The sequence below is a fragment of the Nothobranchius furzeri genome, chromosome 11 (assembly GCF_043380555.1).
Source record: "Nothobranchius furzeri strain GRZ-AD chromosome 11, NfurGRZ-RIMD1, whole genome shotgun sequence".
NCBI classification, from domain to species: Eukaryota; Metazoa; Chordata; class Actinopteri; order Cyprinodontiformes; family Nothobranchiidae; genus Nothobranchius; species Nothobranchius furzeri.
Window position 1 is genome coordinate 27,752,856 of NC_091751.1, and position 13,979 is coordinate 27,766,834.

The following is a 13,979-nucleotide window of genomic DNA, read 5'->3' on the forward strand; positions in this document are numbered from 1 at the left end:
TTTTTGGGATTTTATAATGTTGTTTAACACTTTCTTTCACCCAAAATCTGTTTATTCTCTGCGACAGTATCGTTTGATTCACGGTTTGTTTAAACTCGTCAAGCTTCCAACATGTCCACACACATCCCAGAATGCTTTGCCTAATCATCTGTGATCACAAGACCTATATCTGGAGTTTCAAAATAAAAACTCGGATGTGAAATCCAATCAGTGGCGGCTGGCCAGTAGAGGGCGATAGGGCACCGCCCTCCCAGTTTTCCCGTGTTTTTAATTTTTATTTAAAAAAAATTAACAATAATCACATATTCTAAGTTTTTTATATATATATATATATATATATATATATATATATTGGTCTCTGCCAATCTCTGCCGGTCTCTGCCAGCGGTGGAGGTTGTAGGCTGTTTTTGAATCGCCCAAACAGGACGGGACCAGCCGTCCAATTGCTGACAAGAAAATCAAAGGGTAGGAATGGGAATGTATCCAATCAGCGTCGACGTTGTTTCAGAAGCATGATGGGCGATAGAGCTACCGCCAAAGGTTTCGTTGGTGTTCGGTAGAACTCGGCAGAGTCGTTTTTGGTCGTGAGGCAGATGTAACATGGACGCCACCGGTGACCAGCATGGATACCGGATCTCAGCAGCCACTGAATTCAGTTCGGTCTCTTCTCCAGTATCCGTTCGAGAGGAGAACTATGGTGGGAAAACTTAATGTCAAAGAGCTTGAACCAGATCAGCCCGACGTAAAGATAAGCCAGCAGGAGAAGGAGAGAGGTAAACTGTACACACTAGGCTTCTCCCGAAATTGGTACACCAGGAAGGCTTGGCTAGCTGGATGCAATCACGCTAATGCGTTATTTTGCTTTCCGTGTTTGTTATTCAAAACGGCTGGGACAGATAAGGCATGGATGAGTCAGGAGTTACAGACATGAAACATTTTTCTGAGAAGGTGAAGAAACACGAGTCATCCCGGGCACACATGGACAACAACACGGTGAAGCTAGCCATGCTAGGCAGCAGAGCTAATGTTGCCATGCAGGGAACAACAGCAGCTGGGTGCAGAGGTAAGCTGTACATTACATTTCTGTGAACAAGACAATCAGAATCAGAAATCCTTGGTTGTCCCACAAACCGGGACATTTGTTTAATAACATGTTTAATGTGCAATAACTGTAAAAACTAATTTCAACACCCATACTTATTATACATATTTAATCACGTAAATGTGTATTTCATGTAAATTTGTACATACATCAATCTGATTCCATTTTACTTGTTACACTTCTGCTGCAGCAAACAAATTTCCCAGCTTTTGGGACAATAAAACATTTCTGATTCTCAATTAGATGTTTTTACCTCAAATGTAAAAACATCTGATTGAGAATCAGAAATGTTTTATTGTCCCAAAAACTGGGAAATATGACATTTGTAAGAGGATACTGATGACATTATTTCCTATGAAAGTGTTTCCTTTGTACTTATCTGTTGTTTTTTATTTATCTACTTTAAAGAGGATTAAGACTTTCCATGAGGAACACCATGACAGGATGGGCTGAATGCTCTTGCCATGCTCTCCATGGAAAAAAAAGCTTGTCACAAACATTCCTGACTTCAATAAAAAGCTAATCGAGAGCTTTTCCACTCAGAAGGACAGAAGGGCAAAATTTCTGTACAAATGAGGTATCACACACACACACACACACACACACACACACACAAATGCATCCACTTGATCTTTGTATAAAGTTGACCTTGGCACAACACTCCAGAAATATTTAACAGTGTAAATTTCTGGCGTTTTGTCTAAGTAGTGTTTACTACCATTACTGTAACAGTGACCTGCTCATAATTTTTCGTGTTCACTCAAATGTTGAAATTAAACAAAATGTTTTTGTTACTTGCCTCTTACATTGCCTATTTACCATTTATGGTCATGTTATTTTATGTGCAATTTAATGCAGTATTTTTCAACCTTGGTCCGCAAGGCAGCGTGCCAATAGTCACACACCTGGATTAATCAGTTTGTCCAATGATGTAAGACAGGAAATAAAAGAGCTGTGCTTAATTCAGGAAATAGTGAAGTTGTGCACAAAGCTCAGAAAGCACAAGTTTGTTTAAAAATAAAAAATAGCACGGCCCCACCAAAAATATTTTTCACCAGCCGCCACTGCTTGCTAGTTAGCATTAAACATTAAACAACACCACTAGTCAACAAAAAATGGCGAATTTGACAGTAACAGACAAAAACCATTTTACACGAAATAAATAAAAAAGTTGAATCTCCACATAAAATGGAATTTGTAAGTGTGACTGTTGCTTGTTTGTGACATTCTCATCACATTTCATTTTTAAACCTTATTCTCATGTCACTTTTTTCATATAAGAGACCAGAGGAAGTTACGCAGGAAAATGATGAAGAAGGTGAGACAGGCAGAGCCAGACCTGCTGAGGGTGAGACAGGGAGCACCAGACCTGCTGAGGGTGAGACAGGGAGCACCAGACCTGCTGAGGGTGAGACAGGGAGCACCAGACCTGCTGAGGGTGAGACAGGGAGCACCAGACCTGCTGAGGGTGAGACAGGGAGCACCAGACCTGCTGAGGTGCAGGTAGGTGCTACAGTGGAGTGAGATTTTAGATGGTTGATGATGAGAGGAAGATTAGAGCATGATAACAAGTGAACACGACTAAATAATACTATAACAACCATGATTTTAATATTGCACTAGTCCTCCAACAGTATTTTTTTACTCCTTAGTCATGTCCATTGTTTTTATATTGGAGATCAGATGAAGTTCAGCAGGAACCAGTTGAGGGTGAGACAGGGAGAGCCAGACCTGCTGAGGTGCTACAGTGAAGAATGAGATGATTTTAGGTGGCTGAGAGGAAGATTTGAATGTAATAATAAGTGAACACAGTTAAATATATGTAATCCCATAACTAGTGATGGGTAGATGAAGCCTCATGAAGCGTTTCAGCACATTCCCCAAATAGTATTGATACTGTGTCGACACAGTGCTGCTGTTGTGCTCTATAATGACACCTACTGGACTTCAAACATCATTGCAGGCAACATACTGGAGACACAACAGACTCTGATTCAATGACCTAATCATACTTGTATACATGTTAAGCTATTGTAGGCCTGCTTCATATGGTATTACTTTAAACTTCTACATTTAAAATATATACACCTCAAAATATTCTGTGAATGATACCAAGAGACAATTAAAGTGACAGTGCTGTGAATGTGATATTACCCATTTCAGTGTCATTGACTCAAAAGTTTTTTTTATTTTTATAAATTTTTATTAAGAAAAATAAGTTTATCCAATGTGTTGGCATTTAGTCTATTACGGTTTTTGGACACTATTTTACCAGCTTTTGAAAACACACGTTCACAGGGCACAGAAGAAGCTGGGACACACAAAAACTGTAAAGCCAGGTGGAAAAGGTGTGGGTAGGATGTCTTCCGGTTCCCCCAGTATGTTAATGGATTTTCTTGTCTTGAAATGTTTCCCTCTGCTAAGTAGCGCTGGACCTCAACGATAGAGTCAGCTGATGCGTTGGTGGTTTGTCTGCCAACCTCTTGATCAAGCTGCTGCCACAGATTATCTGAAATAATAAAAAATACAAAGAAGTTTTAGTTTTGTCTTCTACTCTGTATTAATACACATTAGCAACAAAACAAACGTGAAAATAAACTGATAATACTGAACATCTTGCCTGAAGTGGGTAACTGCTCTAATGAAGGTCCAGGCTGTGGCTCAGATGTTGTGCGAGCAATTACTGCAGCACACTCCTTTTTCAGGCGACTGACAGCCTCACTACACTTGGAGGAACTACGAAATCCGAGTGTTTTAAATCTGGGGTCTAAAAGTGTTGATAGGGTCGACACGCTTAATGACTCCAGATTGGAAGCAGTGTCTGTGATGCGACGTCTAAGCTGGTCATGGAGATGTGTGGCTGCTTGTGTGTGTAGATGTAAGGAGTTCTGCTCAAGTGCACAATTTAGCATTTTCATCATCGGGATGACCTTTGATCCTGAAACTCTCCTCTCCTCGGACAACTCCACTGTGGCCTGATGGAAAGGGGCCAGCACAAGAAGTGCTTCCCTTAAGATGTTGAGCTCATCAGCTGTGAGTGTGTTAAATCTGTTTGGAGAGGCAAGAGATACCCACACTGCTTCTTTCTCATCATGTAGCCGTGACAGCATCTGATATGTGCTGTTCCAACGTGTTGGTACCTCATTGACAAGTTTCAAGGTGGGCCGTCCCATCTGTTGCTGCACTTGAGCAAGCTTCTCTTTTGCTGTGGTGCTGGATCTGAAGAATGAGACAATCTGCCTAGATTTGTGTCTTATGGATGGAAGTTCAGGGATCTGATCACAGGATTTTTTGACTATTAAATTTAGTTTGTGTGCAAAATGCAGATTGAATGTCGAATTTGAAGAGTTCGTGTTGCTGCCATCATGTTTGGTGCTGCGTCAGTCACAAGACACCTTACCTTGTTTGTTATGGCCCAGTCGTCCATCATGCCCCTTTTGACTTGGGCCAGATTGTCAGCAGTGTGACTTTGTGGAAAGTGTTTGACTCCCAACAGAGATGTACACAACTGCATATTATCACTGATGTAGTGACAGGTAAGAGCTAAGTAAGCCTCCATGTTCAAGGAGGTCCACATGTCAGCTGTTATACTCACTGCCACAGCTTGCTGTACTCCCCTTTTTACTCGTTCGAGTTCCTCCGCATGCTTTTTGGCCATCATTTCCTTAACCGTCTGAAAATGAATCAAAATCAAATCAGTCTAGTACTCAACACATTAATTAGACCACCTGTCATTAAAGCAAGAGAAACATCCAGCTATGAAGTTCTCTGTGTTTTTCCCTGTTGAATAGAAGGTAGGAATTTAAAATTGAATCCAGTTTTATACCCAAATGTGAGCTGACACACCGGACAGAAATTATTCAAGCATGCATGATATTTGAATCACAAGTGTTTATTTTTGTTTGCTGTGTCATAAACCTTAAATCAGACAATGGTAAAATACATTTGTTAAGCACTGTATTTATTACATGAGTAACAGCAGCTATCTCAGACATTGTGTATACAAACCTTTCTGGTTGGCAAAGCGTAAGATGGATCAAGGACCTGAATTAACCCCCTGAACCCCTCAAGCTCCACAATGCTCAGGGGTTGGTGGTCCTTTATAATAAAATTCAGGACTGCTTGGTCCAGAGCAATCTTCCTAGATTCTTGATTTCAAAATAATAAAACATATATTAGTAAAACAACTGTGACAAAGCACGCCCAGTGTCCATATAGGTCTACCTGTGTTCGTTCTTTGCTTCCTCTTTGTTTTCATGCTTGACTCTAATGTCTCAGCATTGAGGAAGTGCTCTTATTTGTATAAGACAACTCGGCTGAGCAGATCCGACATTTAACCTAATTAAATTAAATAAATAATTTACACTGAGAGTCAGTCACATTGCTGTTTTCAACTCTGACAGATGAGCAGAAACAAGGAAAGACAAACACGTACCTTATTTGCTGTTAAAAGATCAAAATGATCCCACACAGCAGAAACTTTTCTTTTCCTCTCTGGCTCCATTTTCTTGATGTAGACAAGATGGCGCCCTTGATCGGCTGCGTGTCTGCTCGGCTCCCGACCTTTTTTGTTTTTCTTTTCTATTCTATGGTTTTTCTTTTCTATTTTATGGTTTCCTTGATATATAGTGTTCATTCTCTGCTGGTGTATGATCGGGACTTCCTGCTCTCGATCTGTTCTGGAATGGACAACCTCCAGTATTCTACTGCGGGACCCGCTTTTCCACCGCCGCTGGAGACTGACGCTAACCTAACTTTAGGGCCCCATGCGTTCCCACCACCGCTGGAGTCTGATATTAGCCAAGCCTTCAGGCTTGTGATGCCTGTTGGTTTGCCGCTGCCTCGGAGACCGTGGAGAAGGAAACGGGGGAAGCGAGGCGGCTTCTTCGTTCAGCTCCGAAGGATCCGGCGCGGCGAGGCCATATCGGAGCGCTGCTCCGTGACTGTGATGTGCCGGATCCAGCGTCATCTCAACTGCGTTGGGCCGATCTCGCTGCTACCGGGAGCACACGGAACTGAATGTTCCATGGTTGCGTCTGAAACGAGGATGTCCTGCCGGCTGGGAGCTCTCGGAGCGGGGAGCTGCATGAGCGCGTGGGATGTGAGGATGATTCGCCGGCCGGGTGCCCACGCGCGTTTTGGCTGCTCTCGTTCTGGCCGGCTCACTCAGCGGGGAAGAAATCCCGCCAACCTGCGGTATGTCGCAAGATCTGATGGAAACGGACTTTCTCTACAATCGGATACTCAGTCGACTCGCTTTGCTCTGATCAACGCCAGATCGGTTGTAAATAAAACTTTTATTTTAAAGGAATTCTTCCAGGACAATAGCCTGGATGTTTTATGCGCCACTGAATCATGGATCACCCCTGGGGATTCAGCCTCAATAGTCGAACTGTTACCTCCTGGATGCTCCTTCATTAACATTCCAAGAGCACATCGCAGGGGCGGTGGCCTATTGACTATATTCAAATCAGATCTTATCTGCACACCGATTACCCCTCAATCAACTACATTATCCTTTGAATTGAGCTTATTTGAATTGGGTCGCTCCCCTACATTATTATGTGCTCTCATTTACCGCCCACCACCTTACAATAAGGATTTTCTAAATGAATTTGTAGCTTTTCTGGCTGAAGCCTCCTGTAGATATGGAAAAATACTCTTGCTTGGTGATTTTAATATTCATATCTGTTGTCTTGACAAACCTTTGGTAAGGGATTTCCTAGATCTCATTGACTCTTTTAGCTTCTCCCAACGTGTTAATGGCCCCACACATGGTCATACACACACACTTGACCTGGTTTTCTGTCATGAGCTGGAAATTTGTGATCTTGGCATTTTACCTGCAACTTTTTCTGATCACTCACCAGTTTTGTTTAACTTGAAATTGGACTATGCCCCTCGTATTGAATATTTCCGTCCCAGCTTCTCTCGTGTAATCACACCCAATACTGCTGCAGATTTTGCCGCTGTTCTTACTCTGAACGCAGCTCCATATGATTCTACTATTGCGTCTTCTGTAGTTGAGGGATCACTTCATGTGCTTGATTCATCCTGCCTGGCTGCTATGGATATTGTCGCTCCATTAAAATCAAGTCGAAAGAAATCCAAGTCAGACCCATGGCTGAACGAACAAACTCGTTCCATGAGACGAAATTGCAGGAGACTGGAACGTAAATGGATAAAAGACAGGCTTACTGTGTCCTTTGAGGCCATGAGAGAGGCTTGGTCTCAGTATCAAAAAGTAGTCAGAGGAGCGAGAAATCGATTTTTTGCCAGCATTGTCACGGCTAATTCAAACAATCAAGGTGTGTTATATAAAACCATAAATGCAGTGCTTTCCCCAGTTCAAAATCTATTTTCCTCTGTGTCCGCTGACTTGTGTAGCCAAATCCTGCCGTTTTTCTTAAATAAGATTACTGTAATCAGAGCTCAGATTCACCAAACCAACCATGTTCCAGATTCATTTATCCCCTCTCACGGGCAACTTCAAAGCTTTCAGCCCATCTCTTTGGCCTGTAGAAAAAACTGTTGCAGCCATGAAACCCTCTGGCTCCCCAGATGATGTTATCCCACCTCGACTCCTGAAAGAGGTGTTTCCTTTAATTAGCAGTAACGTGCTACGCATTATAAATTGTAGCTTGACATTGGCTGAAGTTCCTCGTGCCTTTAAACACGCTGTTCTACAACCAATCTTGAAAAAACCCGGCCTCGATCCCACCGATTACTCTAATCTACGACCAATTTCCAAATTACCGTTTTTATCTAAGGTCCTTGAGAAAGTAGTCTATGCACAGTTGGTGAACCATCTAAATGAATATCAGGTAATGGACACCTGTCAGTCTGGTTTTAGACAACAGCACAGCACTGAAACTGCTCACGTTCGGGTGTTTAATGACATTTTTCTGGCTTTAGATTCAGGTTTCCATGTGGTTCTGGTACTTTTGGATCTATCTGCAGCATTCGACACGATCGATCATGACATTTTGATCACAAGACTTCACACTTGGGCTGGCATTTCAGGCACTGCCCTGGATTGGTTTAGGTCATACTTTTGTAACAGGTCTGCTAGGGTCATGTTGGACGGCTGTTCATCAGAGTCACAGCCTCTACGTTGGGGTGTCCCACAAGGTTCAATTCTCGGCCCGTTACTGTTCAACCTCTATATACTGCCCTTAGGAGCCATTTTCAGAAAGCACGCTGTCTCATACCATCTTTACGCTGACGACTGTCAAATCTACTTTTCATTTAAGCCAACTCAGTCAACGCAAGTTCTGTCTGATTGTATCCTTGAGGTCAAGCAATGGCTAGCTGATAACTTCCTCCATCTCAATGACTCCAAAACTGACTTAATCGTTTTCAGTCCTAACAGTATCACGGCAACTCATCAACCTGACCTCAACTATCTCTCACCTAATGTATCCTCTGTAATCTCCAACCTTGGAGTAAAAATGGACCAGGCTCTGAAGATGGATGCCCAGGTCAATAACACAGTTAAATCATGTTTTTACCAACTAAGACGCATCTCAAAACTAAAGCACATCCTGAGTGTACGTCTTCTGAAATCTGTGGTCCACACTTTCATCACCTCAAGGCTGGATTACTCCAACTCCTGCTTATATGGCATCAGTAAAGCAGCTCTCTAGACTTCAGCTGGTCCAGAATTCAGCAGCTAGGTTGCTGACTGGAGCTGACAGAAGACAACACATTTCTCCAATTCTGAAATCTCTCCACTGGTTGCCCGTGCAGTTCAGGATAAACTTCAAAATTATGCTTCTCACTTACAAATCCTTGAACCATCAAGCTCCTCCATATCTGTGTGAACTTGTCCATTACTACAACCTGCCGCGTGCTCTCAGGTCTGAAGATAAGCTCCTCCTAGCCGTTCCCAATGCACGTTTAAAAAGCCGTGGAGAAAGGGCTTTCTCTGTCTGTGCACCGAAGCTGTGGAACGCATTACCACTGCTAGTGAGGCAAGCACCAACAGCTAGCATTTTTAAATCACGCCTGAAAACTCACTACTTCAACCTAGCTTATACAACATAATTATGAACCTCACTGACATCTGCACTGTTTATAAACTGACTCCACAATTATGGACTTCCGTATTATTGAGGTTCTTTGTAAAATGTTTTTTTCCTATTTTTACTTCACCCTGTGTCTTAATGATTTTTAGCTGTTATTTTTGGGAATTTTCTTGTATTTCCTTTTTATCTTTTATCTGTGTTCGACATGTTTATATAACGCCTGTTTAACCAACATTTTTAGTGTACAGCGCCTTGTTTGGTTGTAATGCCTTGTGAATGCGCTTTATAAATAAAATTGGATTGGATTGGATGTAAAGAGGGATGCTTTGTTTTATCTTTGAAATGGTAATTTTTTCACGGCGACTCATCCCGTTGACAGATGCAGAGTCGATACCTTCTAAACACAGTTTGGCGCCTTGGCAATGAGCGACACAGCAGCAGTGTTGGTCACGTGACTTTTTCTTAAAGCAACACACGCATCGACACTGATCGACACAGGTTTTGCTCCATGAGCTTGACACATGCGCCGGTGTGTCGGTGTTGCTGGACCCATCACTACCCATAACAAATAGGGCTGGGCAGTACGGTTTAAGAATAAAATAAATGCTTCCTTAGAAATATTAGAAAACTAAGTGTTAAACTCTGCTTTCTGGTGCATTTAGACTGCAATTTTGGCCACTGTTTTTTCTTTTGTCCATCTGAAAATTAATGTAGTTCCAGCTGTTGTTGTAAGTGAATTATTTCTTTTTCCATTATGTCAGAAGCAAACAGATTTTTCAGATTGTTGGTCAGCATTGTTGGATGATGTAGTTTGGGCTGCATGGTGGCGCAGTTGTTAGCACTGTTGCCTCGCAGCACGAAGGTTGCAGGTTCAAACCTCGGCTGCGGCCTTTCTGCGTGGAGTTGCGTGTTCTCCCCATGCATGCGTGGGTTTCCTCCGGGTACTCCGGTTTCCCCCACAGATCACAACATGCCCTACAGGTTATAAATTGTAAGTCGCTTTGGATAAAAGCGTCTACCAAATAAATAAATAAATAAAATATTCTGATGAGAGTCAGATCAATTCAGACTGAATATTCACAGCTTTAGTCTTGTATTAAATCTGTTTACACATCTCTCCCCATATGAATAAGATAATATATCCTGCACTGTATTATTAAATTAAAATAAAACAGTACTGACACATGCAGCTTTTTTATAATTAAAACGCCCACGTTGGCCGGTAATCACCTGGATCTGGCTAATGGGGAGCCTAAGTCTCCTCCCCTTCTGGCTGGCTCATGAGTCCCCAATCAAAAAAAAAAACAGAATGTTAGTGAACTGGGCTATAAAAGTTATTTTCTTTTCTTTCTGGGCTTTGCCTTACGCCCAGAGTCACATCTGTCAGACTTTTCTAATCCTAGAGTTTCACCGTCTATCAGATTTTCTATCAGAAGCTAATGCAGGAGATAGCGGTAGGAGACTATGTTCATGTTCAGCCTGCATGAAACACTCAGTGACACGTTAGAATCAGAAATAATCATTAAATGTATTTTTTTCAGTGGAGTTGACCTAAATATTGACCTACAACAGATTTGTTAGATTTCCAAAATGTGTCCCCCCCAAAATTAAATTTGTTCCTACGCCCTTGCTTGACGCAGCAGCAACTACCAGGCATGTCCACGTCCTTAGATTCAGAGGCAGACAGAAACCTCGGTCCTCTACCGTGTTGATTAGTGAGTCCAAAATAGTAATAAATGTAAAAATGGTAAAAAGTTCATGTCGATTAATTTTACCAAGATGTGAAGGAAAAGTCGAGTCTTTACTGAATGTTACCGCAATGTTTTTGCAGCACAACGACATAACTTGTATGGTTACAAGACAAAACTGTGATTTATCAAGACAAATAGGTGAAAAATGTATAAGACCAGACTCGGAATTGGGGGTCCAATATTTGTCATTTATACAACAAGAAAATGTGCACAAGGTGGGCCTGAACCATCGACATATATACCTGAACATAAGGCTAGCTAATCTTAGCACTTTCGCTGGGAGGCTAGTCTACAACTTCCGGTTCAATTTCCAGCCGAGCAAGTGGCCTTGTTCGAGATTAGCAGCATAGATATGTATAAAAACACTAGATGCCTCCTCCCCGCTGTTCGCCAATGGGATGCGACGCAGGAACGTGGCGGCCATCTTACCTCATACAGCTGACCCCTTTCTTTGCACTGAGGTGAATGGTGCATATACTGTTTAAATAAAACTAACTTGCTCAGTTTTAAACCGATTTTCAAAAGGTTTGATTTGTTATGAACGCCAGAGATGTGCCTATGAAATAGGATGGGTTTGGCCCAGAAATTCCTGTTATTTCACTCCACAAAACATTTAATCTTTCATAGATAATACATTTAATAAGCTACAGCATTTTAAAGTATAAACAGCCCATTATCTATATCTATCTATCTATCTATCTATCTATCTGTCTGTGTGTATGTGTATATATATATATATATATATATATATATATATATATATATATATATATATATATATATATACTGTATTCGTGGTTTGTGAAATACGATTTGTGTAGAGATGAGATTTCAAGGTTCTTTTGAGGTAAAGCCCACATTGACAGAACACCGATACAAAATGTGCACCCCAACAAGTAAGACAACCAACACCCAAATCTGTCAGCCAGAATCGGCCCACCAGCAATAAACTTTCACCCAGCAAATTATTTTGTATTTTCACTATTTCTTAACTTTTGTTTTCTTATTTATTGACTTTCATTTATTAATTATAAGCTCTTTGGAAATGCTTTCTGAAAAAGTTAGGAAATAATCAAAAGATAGATTAGGTTAATAAATAAGATGGATTACAGTAATAAATAAGATAGATGGACAATGGATTGATCTTGTGAAGGAGGTTTTTAACATTCATAAAACCAGATAAACAATGTATAGAAGAACGCAACTTACAATGTATAACCTATAGGGCATGTTGTGATCTGTGGGGGAAACCGGAGTACCCGGAGGAAACCCACGCATGCATGGGGAGAACACGCAACTCCACGCAAAAAGGCCGCAGCCGAGTTTTGAACCTGCGACCTTCGTGCTGCGAGGCAACAGTGCCAACAACTGCACCACCATGCAGCCTTACCGGGCAATCAGGAGTTTATATTCCTCAGAAATTTCTGGGAAACAGTGCATTTGGTGAGGTTTACAAGGGTTTAAAACAGAACAGCTGAAGCAGTGTCTCTGAAGTTTATCACCATTGATTAAGTTAATCGATCACTTTGAATATAATGACAGCTTCTGTTTAGTGTTTGAAACATATTACATGAATATATTTGGTTTATTTCAAATGAGAGAGGGGGAACCACTAGATGTCAGTCAAGTCCAGGTGGTTTGCCCACGACCTGCTGGTGGATCTGAGTGAACTCAAAAAAGGGAAGAAGACAAATCAAAATACACCAGATTTCATTGTTACACAGATCTTGGATACAGAGGTTGATTCTGATGAGGAAACTTCAAAGAATGAAAGCATTCAAAAGAACTCCCTTTAGTTTGAGGATGTCACCATCTGTCAAGGGGAAAGAGTAATAAGACATAATTAGGATGCAGTTTAAGTTTTAATAACTTTTATTTCTAATAAATTTCTATCTTTCCCTTCATGTAAAGATACAGAATACATTCTTAGTGAGTTTAAACTAGTGTCTGATTCAGCTTTTTAACTTTCAGTGCAGTTTTAAATATTTGAAAGAATTCTATTACAATAATGTCCGTCTGTGAACATCAGAGTGGTAGAGGACAAACAAATCTTCATGAGAAACATTTTTAACTTCATTTGTCCATGCAGCTCTTTACTCGCTCCAACTCCAGTTACTAATCCATCCCAACTAGAGGAAGCTGTTTTTATTCTGAGACGGCCATGGTCAGTTTAGTTAGAGATGTAGATCATTTGACAGACAGCAGCAGCATTTGGCATATCATCAATAAAGTAAAATGTGATCATGAACATGAGTAATTATTTTATTTTTTCAGTTTAACCACATGATGCTGACTTCCGTGACCTGCTGAAGCATGCTACACACTCAGGATAACCATGGTAACACGACGTGTCTTCCAGAATAACCAGAGCTGAATCAGGACGTCTGAACAACAGAACCTTGACAACGTTGGTACTTACTGCAGGACTGTTCATTTGCATCTGTTAAATTATTTATCACTCACGGTCAGGTTGGGATTATAGTCTTTACTTGAAGACAGAACAAGAAGAATTATTAACAATGAAATATCAGCATAAATAAATAACTAGATCATTAATTAATAAGTTTCAGGTCAAACTGCTGCCTTTGCATTCATGTCCATCTTCATGTATTCACATGATCCTGAGTGGTGATGAGCAACAATCAGGTGGGTGGAAGCATCTGGTCTGGTCAGGGAAGGAGTAAATGCTGGTAAGTGGAGTGGTGCAGCTGGCTAGGTGATGGGGCCTTTTCCAGGATCACTGGTATTAAAAGGAATGGTAAGGGAGCTAAAATCCCTCCAAAAACACCACCCATCTGTACTGGTGCTGGAGTGTTGGTGGGGGTTTGCTTGTTGTGGTGCTAAATGATGTGTTTCTTTGTTTTTGTCTCTTTTCATCTGGGTTCTGGTGTCAGAGAGAGGGATCCTCTAGTCCTGAAGAAGTCTGGAGCTTGCTGATCTCACTGAAGCAGTTCTTTTGTGGGGTCTCGTGAGACTAAAACATGTCAATGCCTGACTTAAAATGTTTGTGCAGGTTGAACTTATCACAGTTCTCCGTTATTATGATCTCTGGCTTTTAATAAAGAAATAAATAAAAAATGTTTTTTTTTGACTCACATA

At 41.1% G+C, this 13,979-nt stretch overlaps 1 protein-coding gene and 1 long non-coding RNA gene across 2 annotated transcripts in view; one reads left to right on the plus strand and one right to left on the minus strand.

The window, feature by feature from the left end:
* Positions 1-1,542: 1,542 nt before the first annotated feature.
* The window catches only part of LOC139061476 (ferredoxin-fold anticodon-binding domain-containing protein 1 homolog), a 46,478-nt gene continuing 34,041 nt past the window's right edge, over positions 1,543-13,979 (plus strand). Inside the window, exon 1 of the mRNA XM_070541472.1 lies at positions 1,543-1,679. Within this exon, the coding sequence (XP_070397573.1) occupies positions 1,675-1,679 (5 nt within the window). The 5' untranslated portion in view covers positions 1,543-1,674. The remainder of the gene's footprint in view (positions 1,680-13,979) is intronic.
* On the minus strand, positions 3,501-5,195 carry LOC139061644 (uncharacterized). Its single transcript, XR_011515449.1, has 3 exons — positions 5,111-5,195; positions 4,698-4,775; positions 3,501-3,611 (listed from the first exon to the last, which is right to left on the minus strand). It is a non-coding gene; the product is annotated as an uncharacterized lncRNA (long non-coding RNA).